The sequence below is a fragment of the Stegostoma tigrinum genome, chromosome 9, assembly GCF_030684315.1.
Source record: "Stegostoma tigrinum isolate sSteTig4 chromosome 9, sSteTig4.hap1, whole genome shotgun sequence".
Lineage (NCBI taxonomy): Eukaryota > Metazoa > Chordata > Chondrichthyes > Orectolobiformes > Stegostomatidae > Stegostoma > Stegostoma tigrinum.
This window is the reverse complement of record NC_081362.1, coordinates 40,820,833-40,838,405: the sequence shown is the minus strand read 5'-3', so window position 1 is coordinate 40,838,405 and position 17,573 is coordinate 40,820,833. Positions and strand designations below refer to the sequence as shown.

The 17,573-nt window shown below is 44.1% G+C and overlaps 1 protein-coding gene across 5 annotated transcripts in view; it reads right to left on the bottom strand.

Annotated features, from left to right (window-relative positions):
- Window positions 1-9,317: 9,317 nt before the first annotated feature.
- The window catches only part of LOC125455092 (exportin-1), a 72,800-nt gene continuing 64,544 nt past the window's right edge, over window positions 9,318-17,573 (bottom strand). For all 5 annotated transcript variants that reach the window (XM_048536644.1, XM_048536646.2, XM_048536643.1 and 2 more), the window contains 5 exons: window positions 17,116-17,284; window positions 16,888-17,022; window positions 14,589-14,748; window positions 14,407-14,503; window positions 9,318-10,448 (listed from right to left, as the gene is read on the bottom strand). In XM_048536644.1, coding sequence (XP_048392601.1) covers window positions 10,302-10,448; window positions 14,407-14,503; window positions 14,589-14,748; window positions 16,888-17,022; window positions 17,116-17,284 — 708 coding nt within the window. In that variant the 3' untranslated portion in view covers window positions 9,318-10,301. The remainder of the gene's footprint in view (window positions 10,449-14,406; window positions 14,504-14,588; window positions 14,749-16,887; window positions 17,023-17,115; window positions 17,285-17,573) is intronic.

Here is a 17,573-nt window from a genome sequence, read left to right as displayed (position 1 = left end):
GCAGAGAGACATAGATAAGCTGCAGAGCTGGGCTGAGAGGTGGCAAATGCAATTTAATGCAGACAAGTGTGAGGTGATGCACTTTGGTAGAAGTAACCGGAATGCAAAGTACTGAGCTAATGGTAAGATTCTTAGTAGTGTAGATGAGCAGAGAGATCTCGGTGTCCATGTACACAGATCCTTGAAAGTTGCCACCCAGGTTGACAGAGCTGTTAAGAAGGCATACAGTGTTTTAGATAATAAAATGTGAGGCTGGATGAACACAGCAGGCCAAGCAGCATCTCAGGAGCACAAAAGCTGACGTTTCAGGCCTAGACCCTTCATCAGAGAGGGGGATGGGGTGAGGGTTCTGGAATAAATAGGGAGAGAGGGGGAGGCGGACCGAAGGTGGAGAGAGTTTAGGTGGGATGGTAGGGAGGGGATAGGTCAGTCCAGGGAAGACGGACAGGTCAAGGAGGTGGGATGAGGTTAGTAGGTAGATGGGGGTGCGGCTTGGGGTGGGAGGAAGGGATGGGTGAGAGGAAGAACAGGTTAGGGAGGCAGAGACAGGTTGGACTGGTTTTGGGATGCAGTGGGTGGAGGGGAAGAGCTGGGCTGGTTTAGGGATGCGGTGGGGGAAGGGGAGATTTTGAAGCTGGTGAAGTCCACATTGATACCATTAGGCTGCAGGGTTCCCAAGCGGAATATGAGTTGCTGTTCCTGCAACCTTCGGGTGGCATCATTGTGGCACTGCAGGAGGCCCATGATGGACATGTCATCTAAAGAATGGGAGGGGGAGTGGAAATGGTTGGCGACTGGGAGGTGCAGTTGTTTGTTGCGAACTGAGCGGAGGTGTTCTGCAAAGTGGTCCCCGAGCCTCCGCTTGGTTTCCCCAATGTAGAGGGAGCCACACCGGGTACAGTGGATGCAGTATACCACATTGGCAGATGTGCAGGTGAACCTCTGCTTAATGTGGAATGTCATCTTGGGACCTGGGATAGGGGTGAGGGAGGAGGTGTGGGGGCAAGTGTAGCATTTCCTGCGGTTGCAGGGGAAGGTGCCGGGTGTGGTGGGGTTGGAGGGCAGTGTGGAGCGAACAAGGGAGTCACGGAGAGAGTGGTCTCTCCGGAAAGCAGACAGGGGTGGGGATGGAAAAATGTCTTGGGTGGTGGGGTCAGATTGTAGATGGCGGAAGTGTCGGAGGATGATGCGTTGTATCCGGAGGTTGGTAGGGTGGTGTGTGAGAACGAGGGGGATCCTCTTTGGGCGGTTGTGGCGGGGGCGGGGTGTGAGGGATGTGTTGCGGGAAATACGGGAGACGCGGTCAAGGGCGTTCTCGATCACTGTGGGGGGCAAGTTGCGGTCCTTGAAGAACTTGGACATTTGGGATGTGCAGGAGTGGAATGTCTTATTGTGGGAGCAGATGCGGCGGAGGCGGAGGAATTGGGAATAGGGGATGGAATTTTTGCAGGAGGGTGGGTGGGAGGAGGTGTATTCTCGGTAGCTGTGGGAGTCGGTGGGCTCGAAATGGACATCAGTTACAAGCTGTATGCCTGAGATGGAGACTGAGAGGTCCAGGAAGGTGAGGGATGTGCTGGAGATGGCCCAGGTGAACTGAAGGTTGGGGTGGAAGGTGTTGGTGAAGTGGATGAACTGTTCGAGCTCCTCTGGGGAGCAAGAGGTGGCGCCGATACAGTCATCAATGTACCGGAGGAAGAGGTGGGGTTTGGGGCCTGTGTGGGTGCAGAAGAGGGACTGTTCCACGTAACCTACAAAGAGGCAGGCATAGCTGGGGCCCATGCGGGTGCCCATGGCTATCCCCTTAGTCTGTAGTAAGTGGGAGGAGTCAAAAGAGAAGTTGTTGAGGGTGAGGCCGAGTTCGGCAAGGCGGATGAGGGGGACTGGTCGGGCCTGCGGGACAGGAAGAAGCGGAGGGCCTTGAGGCCATCTGCATGCGGAATGCAGGTGGATAGGGACTGGACGTCTGTGGTGAAGATGAGGTGTTGGGGGCCAGGGAATTGGAAGTCCTGGAGGAGGTGGAGGGCGTGGGTGGTGTCACGGACGTAGATAGGGAGTTCCTGGACCAAAGGGGAGAAAATGGAGTCCAGATAGGTGGAGATGAGTTCGGTGGGGCAGGAGCAGGCTGAGACCATGGGTCGACCAGGGCAGGCAGGTTTGTGGATTTTGGGAAGGAGATAGAAACGGGCCGTGCGGGGTTGGGGAACAATGAGGTTGGAGGCTGTGGGTGGGAGGTCCCCTGAGGTGATGAGGTCATGAATGGTGTTGGAGATGATGGTTTGGTGCTCGGGTGTGGGGTCATGATCGAGGGGGCGGTAGGAGGTGGTGTCGGAGAGTTGGCGTCTGGCCTCGGCGATGTAGAGGTCAGTGCGCCATACTGCCACTGCGCCACCCTTGTCTGCGGGTTTGATGGTGAGGTTGGGGTTGGAACGGAGGGCTGCCCGTTCTGCAGGCGAGAGGTTGGAGTGGGTGAGAGGGGTGGAAAGGTTGAGGCGGTTAATGTCTCGACGGCAGTTGGAGATGAAGAGGTCGAGGGAGGGTAGGAGGCCTGGGGATGGTGTCCAGGAGGAGGACCCACGGCCGACGGAACCCCGCCCACGGCCCATGACCTCATCGCTCCGCCCACAACCTCCACAGCCAGCAACCCCAGAGAAGACAGGCACACTGAACCCTGCCGCATCTTCACCATCCCCCCAGACCTCCCACTGACTGAGGACGAACGGTCAGTCCTTAGTAAGAGGCTCACCTTTGTTCCCCTACAACCACACATCAACGAATACCAGTCACGATTGGACATAGAGCAGTTTTTCCGCCGCCTTCGCCTCCATGCCTACTTCTTCAACCGGGAGCCTAGCCCTCCCTCCACTGACCCCTTCACCCGCTTCCAACACCAGTCCTCCTCCTGGACACCACCCCCAGGCCTCCTACCCTCCCTCGACCTCTTCATCTCCAACTGCCGTCGAGATTAACTGCCTCAACCTTTCCACCCCACTCACCCAGCCAACCTCTCCCCCGCAGAATGGGCAGCCCTCCGCTCCAACCCCAACCTCACCATCAAACCCGCAGACAAGGGTGGCGCAGTGGTAGTATGGCGCACTGACCTCTACATCGCCGAGGCCAGACGCCAACTCTCCGACACCACCTCCTACCGCCCCCTCGATCATGACCCCACACCCGAGCACCAAACCATCATCTCCAACACCTTTCATGACCTCATCCTCAGGGGACCTCCCACCCAGAGCCTCCAACCTCATTGTTCCCCAACCCCGCACGGCCCGTTTCTATCTCCTTCCCAAAATCCACAAACCTGCCTGCCCTGGTCGACCCATGGTCTCAGCCTGCTCCTTCCCCACCGAACTCATCTCCACCTATCTGGACTCCATTTTCTCCCCTTTGGTCCAGGAACTCCCTACCTACGCCCGTGACACCACCCACGCCCTCCACCTCCTCCAGGACTTCCAATTCCCTGGCCCCCAACACCTCATCTTCACCATGGACGTCCAGTCCCTATACACCTGCATTCCGCATGCAGATGGCCTCAAGGCCCTCTGCTTCTTCCTGTCCCGCAGGCCCGACCAGTCCCCCTCCACCGACACCTTCATCCGCCTAGCCGAACTCGTCCTCACCCTCAACAACTTCTCTTTTGACTCCTCCCACTTCCTACAGACTACGGGTGTGGCCATGGGCACCCGCATGGGCCCCAGCTATGCCTGCCTCTTTGTAGGTTACGTGGAACAGTCCCTCTTCTGCACCTACACAGGCCCCAAACCCCACCTCTTCCTCCGGTACATTGATGACTGTATCGGCGCCACCTCTTGCTCCCCAGAGGAGCTCAAACAGTTCATCCACTTCACCAACACCTTCCACCCCAACCTTCAGTTCACCTGGGCCATCTCCAGCACATCCCTCACCTTCCTGGACCTCTCAGTCTCCATCTCAGGCAACCAGCTTGTAACTGATGTCCATTTCAAGCCCACCAACTTCCACAGCTACCTAGAATACACCTCCTCCCACCCACCCTCCTGCAAAAATTCCACCCCTATTCCCAATTCCTCCGCCTCCACCGCATCTGCTCCCACGATAAGACATTCCACTCCCGCACATCCCAGATGTCCAAGTTCTTTAAGGACCGCAACCGTCCCCCCACAGTGATCGAGAACGCCCTTGTCCGCGTCTCCCGTATTTCCCACAACACATCCCTCACACCCCGCCCCCGCCACAACCGCCCAAAAAGGATCCCCCTCGTTCTCACACACCACCCCAACCTCCGGATACAACGCATCATCCTCCAACACTTCTGCCATCTACAATCCGACCCCACCACCCAAGACATTTTTCCATCCCCACCCCTGTTTGCTTTCCGGAGAGACCACTCTCTCCGTGACTCCCTTGTTCGCTCCACACTGCCCTCCAACCCCACCACACCCGGCACCTTCCCCTGCAACCGCAGGAAATGCTACACTTGCCCCCACACCTCCTCCCTCACCCCTATCCCAGGTCCCAAGATGACATTCCACATTAAGCAGAGGTTCACCTGCACATCTGCCAATGTGGTATACTGCATCCACTGTACCCGGTGTGGCTCCCTCTACATTGGGGAAACCAAGCGGAGGCTTGGGGACCGCTTTGCAGAACACCTCCACTCAGTTCGCAATAAACAACTGCACCTCCCAGTCGCCAACCATTTCCACTCCCCCTCCCATTCTTTAGATGACATGTCCATCATGGGCCTCCTGCACTGCCACAATGATGCCACCCGAAGGTTGCAGGAACAGCAACTCATATTCCGCTTGGGAACCCTGCAGCCTAATGGTATCAATGTGGACTTCACCAGCTTCAAAATCTCCCCTTCCCCCAATGCATCCCTAAACCAGCCCAGCTTGTCCCCTCCCCCCACTGCACCACACAAACAGCCCAGCTCTTCCCCTCCACCCACTGCATCCCAAAACCAGTCCAACCTGTCTCTGCCTCCCTAACCTGTTCTTCCTCTCACCCATCCCTTCCTCCCACCCCAAGCCGCACCTCCATCTACCTACTAACTTCATCCCACCTCCTTGACCTGTTCGTCTTCCCTGGACTGACCTATCCCCTCCCTACCTCCCCACCTATACTCTCTCCACCCATCTTCTTTTCTCTCCATCTTCGGTCCGCCTCCCCCTCTCTCCCTATTTATTCCAGAACCCTCACCCGATCCCTCTCTCTGATGAAGGGTCTAGGCCCGAAACGTCAGCTTTTGTGCTCCTGAGATGCTGCTTGGCCTGCTGTGTTCATCCAGCCTCACATTTTGTTATCTTGGATTCTCCAGCATCTGCTGTTCCCATTATCTCTGATACAGTGTTTTAGCTTTTATTAATAGAGGGATCGAGTTCCGGAACCAAGAGGTTATGCTGCAGCTGTACAAAACTCTGGTGCGGCCGCACTTGGAGTATTACATACAGTTTTGGTCACCACATTGTAAGAAGGATGTGGAAGCTGTGGAAAGGGTGCAGAGGAAATTTACTAGGATGTTGCCTGGTATGGCGGGAAGGTCTTATGAGGAAAAGCTGAGGGTCATGAGGCTGTTTTTGTTAGAGAGAAGAAGGTTGAGAGGTGACTTAATGGAGACATATAAAATAATCAGAGGGTTAGATAGGGTGGATAGGGAGACCCTTTTTCCTAGGATGGTGACGGCGAGCACAAGGGGGCATAGCTTTAAATTAAGGGGTGAAAGATATAGGAAAGATGTCAGAGGTAGTTTCTTTACTCAGAGTAGTAAGGGTATGGAACACTTTGCCTGCAACGGTAGTAGATTCGCCAACATTTAAGTCGTCATTGGACAAGCATACGGACGTACATGGAATAGTGTAGGTTAGATGGGCTTCAGATTGGTATGGCAGGTCGGCACAACATAGAGGGCCGAAGGGCCTATACTGTGCTGTAATGTTCTATCTATGTTCTATGATCCGTATGGGTTTTTATGTACGTATACAGATCAAAACCAGAAATGACACAACTCACCATAACGGACCAAACAGTATAAATACCAAGCAGAGTATAATAGCACCACTTCATTGGAGAACGAAAGCCAGCTCGGCAAGCAGGTAAATAACCTCCCCCCCACCCTGACCTGTAGATCTTTGCCAAAACTTTGATGGAGGTCTGTAACAAGTACTTTGCATTAGTATTCACCATGGAAAGGGATATGGATGATGGTAAGATTAGGAAGGGATATGTTGATATTTCAGGGTAGTTTGATATTGAGGTGGTGGTACCGGGTGTCTTGAAAAACATTAAGGTAGATAGATCCCATCAGACTGTGGGGACCTATCTTAGGACATTGAGGAAGGCAAGGGAGGAGATTGCTGGGACCTTGACATCTTTGTCTCCTCTTTAGCCACAGGCAAGATCCCATAAGACTGGAGACTAGCCAATATTGTTCCTTTTCTAAAATGGGCAATAGCAGTAACCCAGGAAGTTATAGGGCAGTGACACTTGCATCAGTGATAGGGAAATTATTGAAGATACTTAGAGTCAGGATTTCCTTGCATTTGGAAAAGAATGGACTTACTGGACAGCATGAGGTGGTCATATATCACTTTTGATTGTCACTTCCTCAAAAAACTCAAAGATAATTGCTGAGGGTAGGGCAGTAAATGCTGTTTCTACGTGGATTTTACTGATTAATTTGACAGGGTCCCTCTGACAAATGGTCCAAAGGTTTAAGTCATATGGTGAGTTGCCAAGTTGGGTACAGAATTGGCTTGCTCATAGAATACAGAAGGTAGTGGTAGAGTGGGGTTTTCTGATTGGAGACCTGTGACCAGTGGTGTTCCACAAAAATTAGTGCTGGGACCTTTGTTGCTTATATACATGTAGAAAATATAGGTGATCTGATTAGCAAGTTCGCAGATGACAAAGTTGGTGAAGTTGTAGAAAGTGAAGAATTTTGTCAAAGGATACAGCAGGATATGGATCAATTGGAAACTCTTTTTCCCCAGGGTGGAAATGTCAAAAACTAGGGTGGGGGGGGGGGGGGTTTAAAAGATGTGCAAAGCAAGTATTTTAACGCAGGGGGTGGTAGGTGCCTGGAACATGTTGCTAGGGTGGTGGTTGTCGATACAGTAGCAACATTTGAGGGGCATTTGAACAGACACAAGCAAAAGGAGAGGGGTATAGACCATGTGCAGGCACTTGTGATTTGCTTAGAAAGGCATCAGGATCAGCACAGACATAGTGGGCCAAAGACTTGTTCCTGACTGTACTATTCAATGTCCTATGCACGTATGTTGGGCCTCGGGCACTAACTTGAGAATTCTACGTTGAGAGTAATTCCACATAAGGCATGCTACCACACGTAATACTTGACCCACTTTGGAACAGTGACAGGCCAGTCCAGCTCCGGGCGTTGGTTCACTGTTCTTTCTTTCCTTTTTCCAGATCTCAAGTGATTTGGACTTTCAGGTGGACAGTTTCATGCAGAGGTATAAAATAGTCATTCGACAGATAGTTTATATTTCGTCTCATTCTAAAATGATTCAATTTTCAAGATGGTTCAGAAGAGAGATTCGGTGGCGTATGTACGAAAACCTTTGGAGCTGGTAGGCAGCTTGGGTGATTCTTTGCTTTAATAATAGACTGGAGTACAAAAGCAATTAAGGTATACTTAAGGTGTAAAAAAATCTGGCACCATATGGAGAACATTAAGACCTTCAAGGTGGTGAAGAAATTTTATAAAACAATGTATCGGGCTCTAGGATGTCAGTTGTGAAGAGACTTAGAGTGGTGGTGCTGATGAGTTTTGCAATTTTGAAATGGTGTGAGATTTTGAAACTAAATAAGGAGTAATTGTGGCTAAGTCGAGATTACAGCCTGGAAATTCTGAGGCAAGTAACCTACCTCCTGACTGCCCAAAGCCTAACATCATGGACAAGTCAGAAGTGTGATGAAATACTAATCTTGTACAGATCCAACAACATTCAAGAGGCTAGATGTCATTAGTGAGAAAATACTTGTTTAAGTGCCTTCCCATCCACCACCAAGTGAACATTCAATCTCCACTATTGCAGTGGCAATATTGAGTCCTGTCTGCAAGATACACGCCTGCAACTTACCAAACCTCGACAGTACCTTTCAAACCCATACATTCCATCTAAAAACAACAGACATTTAAGAACACAACTATCTCCAAGTTTCCTGATCAGGAACTTTGTGACCAAGTGAAAACATATTTTTTAAAAAATGCAGATTCAAAACTTTTACAACAAAAATGTTTCCATACCAAATGCACTGCAGCAGTTCATTAAGGTTTACTGTCCTTTTTCCTCCCTTAAATCGCTCCCTCCATGCAAGCACTGTAACATAATTGTCCCACCCAGATGGACACCACACTAATCTATCCAAACATGACCACAATATCACTTCAATTTGCCTCCTGTTCCTGCATCATTATGGCTATTCTCACTTCCACCCTCAAGTTCTTCATCCTAGTTCTTATTAGCATGCTGCCCCTTGATGACATTAACCAAAACCACAGCACCTCTCAATTTCTCCATCATTGCACCATTGTTAAAATTGTCAGACTTAAGATCTTTTCCAAGATTGTAGTCTTCATTGTTTCTTTCAAGCTTGACATCTTTTTTCCTTCTATATCTATTTCCAAGTTGTTGAATTACATTTCTGTATTATGTATAAAAATTTGACTTGTGTGCATGCATGTTTCTTCTAATGGGGCAGATAAAAATGGCTTCTGCCCAAAATTTCATTTTCCAAAAGTTGACCTCAGGAGGTTACAGCTATGATAGTTCAGTGAATTCAAGAAATTCAAGTAACTCAAGAAATTTTCAGATGACTCAAATTATTTTAATGCTAGATAAATATATTGCAGTGACTGAAGTAGATAAGCAAAGGCAGAGGTCAGAATGCCAACTTACTACTACTGAACAATTGAGGTGAACGACAGTGGTAGAAGACAGATAAGGTGAGTAAGGAAGAAATATAAGGATCAGCTGAATGGAAGCAGGGGTAGGTGGTGGCTGGTGTCAACATAACTTGTCGATAAGGTGGGCTAAATGGTCTGTTTATGTAACACAGATCTTAGTAATGCATTCTGCAGAATAGTACATTATAGCAAAGAAAAGGAAGTTGTAGTGTCATCCAAAGCAAAAGATCTAATTCAATGTGCACCAAACACTAGCAAATGTAGTTCATTACTGACATTTATCCATCGGCAGTTACGTTAAAACACCTGTCAAAATTTGATTGTGCCACTGTGAAACAATTGAAATTCGGGTCAAATTTATTATTTTAGAGAAAAACAAGCAATATCAAAATTAGAAGACAGATTTTAAATGTAAACCAAATTTATTTTGCTCTTAAGTAGTGTTCTTGAAGCACTACACAGCATGGTAAACAATGTAAATTAGTACAAGTCATCTCAAAAGCCATCAGTATTTCCATGAGCTGTTTATAAAGATGCAGCCTATGCTAACTCGATAAATATTTAACCACTTTCACTTAGAATTAATGAAGGCTCACAAATGAGCAACACTCCTCATTGAGGAAAACAAAAAGCTGTTGTCGACAAAGCGACAGCACATACATAGACAAAAAAAATTCATAAAAAATAACCAAGTGTACTATGTTCCCAAGTCATTCAAGATGCTTTACACTGGGATGATATGCACATGATCTTGCCGCAAACCCATCTGGCTAGAATTGCATTAATTCAAGTCAAGCATTACCATTTCTTCCATCTACCCAAGGATACAATTGATAAGCAGCACTGGGACATGCCTGACAGACAACCCTTTTGAACACTTCACCCCCCCTGCCCCTCCCCAGAGATCACTTTAATTCCTAGGCTGCCAACAAAAAAAAAGGCTATGCTACAACAAAGTAACACATACCCAATTTAAGAAATTGGTGATCATTTACAGAAAATAATTCCTATATCTGTTGTACACTTTGCAAGCAGAGGCACAAGCAAAGTCCACTTTTCAGCTGTCCTCTGTTATCCCCTCCCGAAACCATAAAATGGGGCGCAAGTGATGTTTAAGAAGTGATTTAATTCATACAACTGCATGCAAATCTAAACAAAGATGACAAAACTTTTAATTTATAACAATGGAAAAAAGGTATTACACAAGAAAACTGCTTATAGAAATTGCATACTAAGTAAAAAGAGCTACCAGGTGACAAAGGATTTAATATACATATATTGGCATTGTTTTTGGTCAACACACATAGATGTGCAATTACCTTCTGCAAAGCTACATTAATGGTGGCTGAACAGAAGAAATAGCACAACTTGATTTACTCCATTTATTTCAATCAACCATTTCCTCTGGAATTTCATGTGGGTTAAGAATACCAGGAACAGACATCTGAAGTTTATGCTTTTCTTCTTGGGCTTGTCGTAAAGCAGCCTCTCTCTCTTCCAAGAATAAGTCAGCACTATCTTCCCCAGCAAATTCCTGCAGACAAAAACATTGTTAACAGGGAGAAAATAAAATAAAAAATTAATAAATGATTTTTACGAAGTTAGAATAATTCCACTTTTCTGCTGCAGAACAGCAATCCCAGTGCCCCTTATGCCATAATGGCCTGTACTAAAATAGAAGTACTCCTAAACACCAACTCTGCCTATGTTACACAGCAAAGTGATGTTCTTTCAGAACAATATAGTAAATTTCAAGAAGTTACATCCTGAAAATTGAGATTTCACACGAATCACAAGTTCACACAGGAATCAATATTAAAGCAAGAGGTTATTACCGCACAAGATACATTTCAAAAACCCATGTACTGGTTGAATTATTGTACCCCCTATGCATTCTTCACTGAAATACCGTACAAAATAAATACTGTAACTCTGTACATTAGATTTCTCAAAATTCAAATTAAATGCTGTACATACATTAATATTTCAAGGATATTTAGGAAAATAAAAAATTAAATGCTGTAACTGTTTAAAAAATTGCAAAGTACCATTGTTTTATGCTGACTAGGCGGATCAGGGAGCAGCTGAAATTGCAGATCTTGCTGTACTAACCTACTTATACCACTAGTTGGCACCAAGGACCACAGCACAAGTTTGGAACAGAAGCCAAGAACCAGAAAATGATCAAGTCCTTAGTGGTGGAAAAGATGAATAAAAAACTGGGAACAAGAATCGGGTTAGCGGGGAAGAATTATGGGCTTCAGATCAGAGGACAAGAGCAGAAGAGGAAATACTGAGAAAGTGTGATAACAAGGTGTAGAGCTAGATGAACACAGCAGGCCAAGCAGCATCAAAGGAGCAGGAAAGCTGATGTTTCAGGTCTAGAGCCAGACCCGAAACATCAGCTTTCCTGATGCTGCTTGACCTGCTGTGTTCATCCAGCTCTACACCTTGCTATCTTAAGATTCTCCAGCATCACAATTCCTACTATATCTATTGAGAAAGTGTGCCGTCTGCATTTCAGGCCACAGCAGAGGGAAGTGGGAAGCAACATTATATTGAAACTCTCAAAATAAAATGGATACATTAACAATACGAATGATGTTGCCCATTTATGTTTCCACACTTACTATTTCCAATATTTGGTTAGACGGGACAAGCTACAAACTGAATACTTTCTTTAAATGCACATTCACGTGCTCGCCTATAAGTATTGGAGGAGTAGTTTAACATGTAAGATATCAAAGCTGAAATGTTATCACGTTATATGTTGTCATTTTGTTTAAACGCAAATCAGAACCAGAAATGAGCAAGAATCCTAACCCACCCCAAAACCAGGCTCCAGTTTGCTGTTAGAACAAAACTAACAACTCTAGGATTCAAATCTAAAACATTTTGAAACTAACTACTGGGAATGCAGTAAAAACATATTCCATAGTGTAGCTCTAAGTCAAATGTGAGAAACTTTTGTACAGTGTTTAGTGAATGTTAGGCAGGCAAGCTTTAAATGAAGGTATCCATTTAAAAGGATAACTACACCTACCACACAACTTAATCTCCGTACAACTTAGTGAAAGGAAAATGTCTGCCCTTTCAACTCTAGCTCACATCATGAAATTCTACTTTCTATTGCAGGGAGACCAAAATTGAACAGTGTTGCAATAGTGGCCGAACCAATGTCCTGTACAGCCACAACATGACCTCCTATACTTAATGCACAGACCAATGAAGTCAAACATACCAAAGGCCTTCTTCACTAAGCTATCTACCTGCAACCCCACTTTCAGGGAACTATTAACTTGCACTCCAAGGTCATCAACACTCCCCAGGACTTCACCATTAAGTGTATAATTCTTGCCATGATTTGCCTTTCCAAAGTGCAGCGCCTCATCCTCAGCACAATGGTCCCGTTGTACTTGATTGGATATATTGGACACCTCCAACTTTGGTGTCATCTGCAAAACTTATTAACCATACCTCTTAAATCCACATTCATATCATTATATACATGACAAAAAGCAGTGGACCCAGCACCAGTCCATGTGACACAGCTGGTCACAGGCCTCCAGTCTGCAAAGCAAACTTCCACCACCGTCATCTTGTCTTCTACCTTCAACCCAAATTCTGTATCCAAAGGAGGGTCTAGGCCCGAAACATCAGCATTCCTGCTCTTCTGATGCTGCCTGACCTGCTGTGTTCATCCAGCTCTACAGCTCATTATCTCTGTATCCAAATAGCGAGTTCTCCCCGTATTCCATGTGATTTAACTTTGCTAAACAATCTACCATGAGCAAGCATGTCAAATGTTTTACTAAAGTCCATACTGATCACATCCACCACTCTGCCTTCAATCCTCTTCACTACTTCTTCAAAAAGAAACCTCAAGTTAGTGAAACAATTTCTGATGCCCAAAGCCATGTTGACCATCCCTAACCAGTCTTTGCCTTTCAAAATACACGTAGATCCTGTCCCTCAGGATTCCCTCCCGACAACCTGCCCAACATGGATGTCAGGCTCAGTGGTCTATAGTTCCCTGGCTTTTCCTGACTACCTTCCTTAAATAGCAGCACCACGTTAGCCAATCTCCAGTCTTCCAGCACCTCACTGCTCATCAATAATACAAATATCTCAGCAAGGGGCCCAGCAATCACTTCCCTGGCTTCCGACAAAGTCCTAGGATACACCTGATCAGGTCCTGGGGATTTACCCACTTTTATGCATTTTAAGATGTCCAGTACCTCTTGCTGCGTAATATCGACATTTTTTAAGACATTGCTATTTATTCCCCAATATTCTCTAGCTTCCATATCCTTCTCCACAGTAAACACTGACAAAATACGTGATTGGTATCTCCCCCACCTCCTGCAGTTCCACATGGTTAACCTTGCTGACTTTTAGGGAGTACTATTGGGTACTAGGGAATACTCTCCCTAGTTACCCTTTTGACTTTAACGTATTTGTAGAATCCTTTGGATTAGCCTTGCCAAATAGTGTTAAGGAGAGCTCATGTTCCTTTTTGCCCTGCTGATTTCCCTCTTGAGAATATTCTTACTGCCATTACACTCCTCTAGGGATTCACTTGATCCGTGCTGTCTATACCCAATGTATGCTTCCTTCTTTCTCTTGACAAAAATCTCAACTTCTCTTGTCATCCAGCATTTCCTATACCTTCCAGCCTTGCTGAATAGCTCAGCTGCCCTGCCTTATTTCCCAACGGCATGTCAAGTTTTGCACCATCTCTAGTAGGTTCAACCACATACTGAATCAAAATCTTCTTGTACACACAAATTCTTCTCCATCCAAGCCCTTAACACAATGACATTCCCAGTCTACGTTTGGAAAGCTAAAATCTCCTTCCACAGTCACTTTATTATTCTTACAGATAATGGAGATCTCCTTATAAATTTGCTTCTCAATTTCCTGATGGGGGTGGGGCTGTGGGTTCAATAGTATAATCCCAATATGATCATCCCTTTCTTCTCAATTCCATCCAAATAACTGCCGTAGACATATTCCCACAAATATCCTCCGTAACCACAGCCATACTGTTAGCCCTAATCAACACCACTCCCCCTTCTCTCTTGCCCCTTCTTTCTATCCTTCCTACAGCATCTATACCCTGGAACTTTAAAGCTGCCAGTCCTGTCCATGCCCGAGCCACAATTCTGTAATTGCTATGATATCCCAGTCTCATGTTTCCAAACATGCCCAGAGTTCATCTGCTTTACATGCCATGCTTCTCGCGTTGATATAAATGCTTTTATCAGTCCTGCCTCATCTACTTTGTTCCTGCCTGCCCTGACTGTTTTATGCTTCCCCCATCCACTCAATTTCCTGTTAGTAAGATCAGCTCAAGCGCAAACAGTTAATACATCTCACCTTTCCATTTTTATTCTTTAATACATTCAATGAAACCTGGACATTTTCATAACTATCTTGGTACACAATTTCACAGAACTCAAATTTTTTTGAATAGTCTCAATCTTCTTTACCTTGATTTGCACAAGAAAATCTCTCAGATGCTCTTTAAAAGCTGCAATATCCTGATTTAAACTGAAAAGCCCCGTTACAAATAATTTCACTTGTGCTCTGTTTGAAACAAAAGAGAAAATTCAGACGAGGTCGTCAAATAATAATTGATTAAAACAAGCTATTTAAGTGAAAATCAACATACTCTTGTAGATGTGGAAAAGCAGATTTCAGTAGATTGGCCACATAATCCTGAATGAATACATGATTAGTGACAGGATTTGTCGGGTTAAGAGGCACTGATATTTTTCCTTCCTCTACCAGGTTAAACATGTATGCAAGTATTGATGCATGCATTGTCAAACCTACGAAATAAAAAAGGAAATACAGAATGTTAAAATGTAACTTCCATATGGTCACAAACTTTTAGATGCATTTATGCAAACATTTATCTATAATCTTGAATTTCACAAATAGATTTGGTGAGGACTAGTTTAAAAAAAAACTTTAAAATCAGTTACAAGCAATTTAAATCTAAAAATTGTAGATTCTAATACTCTCTAATGGCAGAATTATTGACTGCAGCATTCAGATTTTACTATTCTATCCAGCACTAATTTCTAACCACCCACCATTATGTCCTCACTGACTCAGATTGGCTATCATCCCCCAAAGAACTAAAGTTCTAAAATTCTTCCATGGCCTTAACCCTCCTCATTTCTGTAATCTTCTCCAGCTCTAGTTGTGTTGGTATTCCTTACAGCTATAAGGTTTGCCTCTTATTAAAAAGTAGCATTTCCATTAAATATTAGTAATTTTTTGTTTACATTATTAATGTAAAAATTGGTGATTTCTTTTCAGCTACTAAGCGTGTGGCAACTAACCAAACTAGAAAATAGAACAACAGTTGGAACATCAAGGAGGTATTGATGGGACCTGGTGGTATAGCGTTGTCATCACAGAACTAGAAACTCTGCTATTGGCTAATGTTCAAAAGAATGTAGGTTCAAATCCAACACAGGACAAAGGGAACTTGAAATCCAGTCTCAGTAATAGTGACCATAATTCTAACTTTGATTGTTTAGCAAAGGACATTTGACACCCTTGACTGGTCTAACGTATACATAACTCAATTTTCATGCCATTTCAGAGGACAGTCACTTTTTGGACGAAAAGGATTACCAGCAATACCCACATCTTGTGAAACTTTCTTTTAAATGACTGAAGTGTCTTGTTTTGCAACATTGGAAATACTGCAAAATGCATCTTAAAAGTGACAACTTTACTGTATAGCAACTAGCAGTTTAATTTTTACATCCTCACTTACTTTTCAAACATAATAATGCCAGTGCACTAAACAATCAACTTCACAAGCAACTTGTAAAATTTACAAATAAAATTTGACATTCCCAGTATAGCTAGTCTTTTGCAAATATTTGTTAACCTACAAGTTTATGATGTTGAATATATTTTTAATCATAGATCACAGAAACTGAAACACAGGAGGCCACTTCTACCCAAGAGACATGTCTGCACATTCATACTGATTCCAGCAACCCTTTGTTTTAAAAAATCCTTCGTCCCTCAAAAAAAAGACTGGTGATTACATGACACCAAATCAACCTGTTGGGTAGACCAAAGTGTTTCACACTTCAAAAAAAAGGACATTCTCTGTTGTAATCACTATTGTAAAGTAGGAGAGTTGAGAGTCAAATTGCACAAGAGAAAATCAAACAACCTCCATGTTTCTGGTATTAACATTAATTTTAGGTCTGCTGGAGCCTTGACATTTTATACTGTTGAGCACTTCTTTCGTATCTATCCTTAACCCTTACTGCCCCAAATTTTAAACTTACTACATCCTCAATGCTATCTATTTCTTTTTCATTGCCCCAATAAATTTGCCCAAAATGCCAGTTTTCTAGGAGGTATCAATGCCATTAACAGTCGTAAACCATATTTGCTGTATAATGTTAAGTTCGAATGAACAAATGCTTTCAGAAATTTGTTTATTTCGCAAGTTCTTAATTTGCTGAAACTAAACATGAAAAAAAAACTCCCATGAAAGATGAACTTAATCCAGAAGTGGTCTATGGATTAAAATGGCAAATTGACTACCAAATTGCTACTTGCATAATTACAATTGTAATAAGCATTTTGCAGATACTCTTATAAAGAAAGATGCTGTACTAAGCCATAAACATGAGAACTCCCTGCCTTGGATTCCTGGATTATTTCAGATGGATTTTAATAGTCTTAATTATTGGGAAGCTGTAATAAACCAAAGTAGTAATTAGGAAAGACACAAAGAATAGAGTACTCAAAACAGACTTTAATTACATCACCAGTCAGAAAGTTCCCCAAATCCCAATGTAGATTACTTTGCAAATCAAGCTTCTATACAAACTTATACATTCAATTTGTGACGAATATTCAGCTGATTGCAACAAAATTCTAAAACAGTGAAAAGAAAAAAAAAATTGCTACTAGTACAAAGTGCTTACCAGCAGTATGAGATGTATCTGTGACAACAGAAAATATATGCTGAAGAATATCACAAAAGTACGTCTGATAGAAACTTTGCGCAGCTGCTTCTTCTTGAGCAACGTTTTGTAGCAGAGTATAAAGGATCTGCAGACCTATCAAAGAAAACATTTTGGTTGGAAAGAGTCAAATGGTTAGAAACAAAATTATACATAGTAAGTGTGATTAAAAAATAATATCAAACAAACCTGTATCAGCAACATTTCTCATGGTGTGCTTAAAAGCCCATATTATGGAATCTAAAACTAGCTTAAATTGTGCTGGAGGAATGGCTAGGAATGCTGGAAAACAATGTGAATTTACAGCTTGTAAAAGTAAGAAGAAATTTGTTCTATGTTCAGGATATTCCTCAAAGTCCTGAAATAAAAAGAAAAGAAATAGTTAGATATTACTGGATTTTTAGAAGCATTCAGCTGAAATGAGAACACAAACATTCTAATCTCTGCAGCACTAAGTAGTAAAATGCCACTATATGCACAAAAATTCCAGATTACGGGTGAATTCCCTTCAATTAAAAACATTAATGATTTTTAAAGTGTTAGCCCTTGGACACAATCATATTCCAGGTCTTTCAAAGTGAACACCTGGAAATAGGCAAATGTTGGACACAGGTTCTGCACAGCCAGGAGCAAGAGAAATAAGTGGA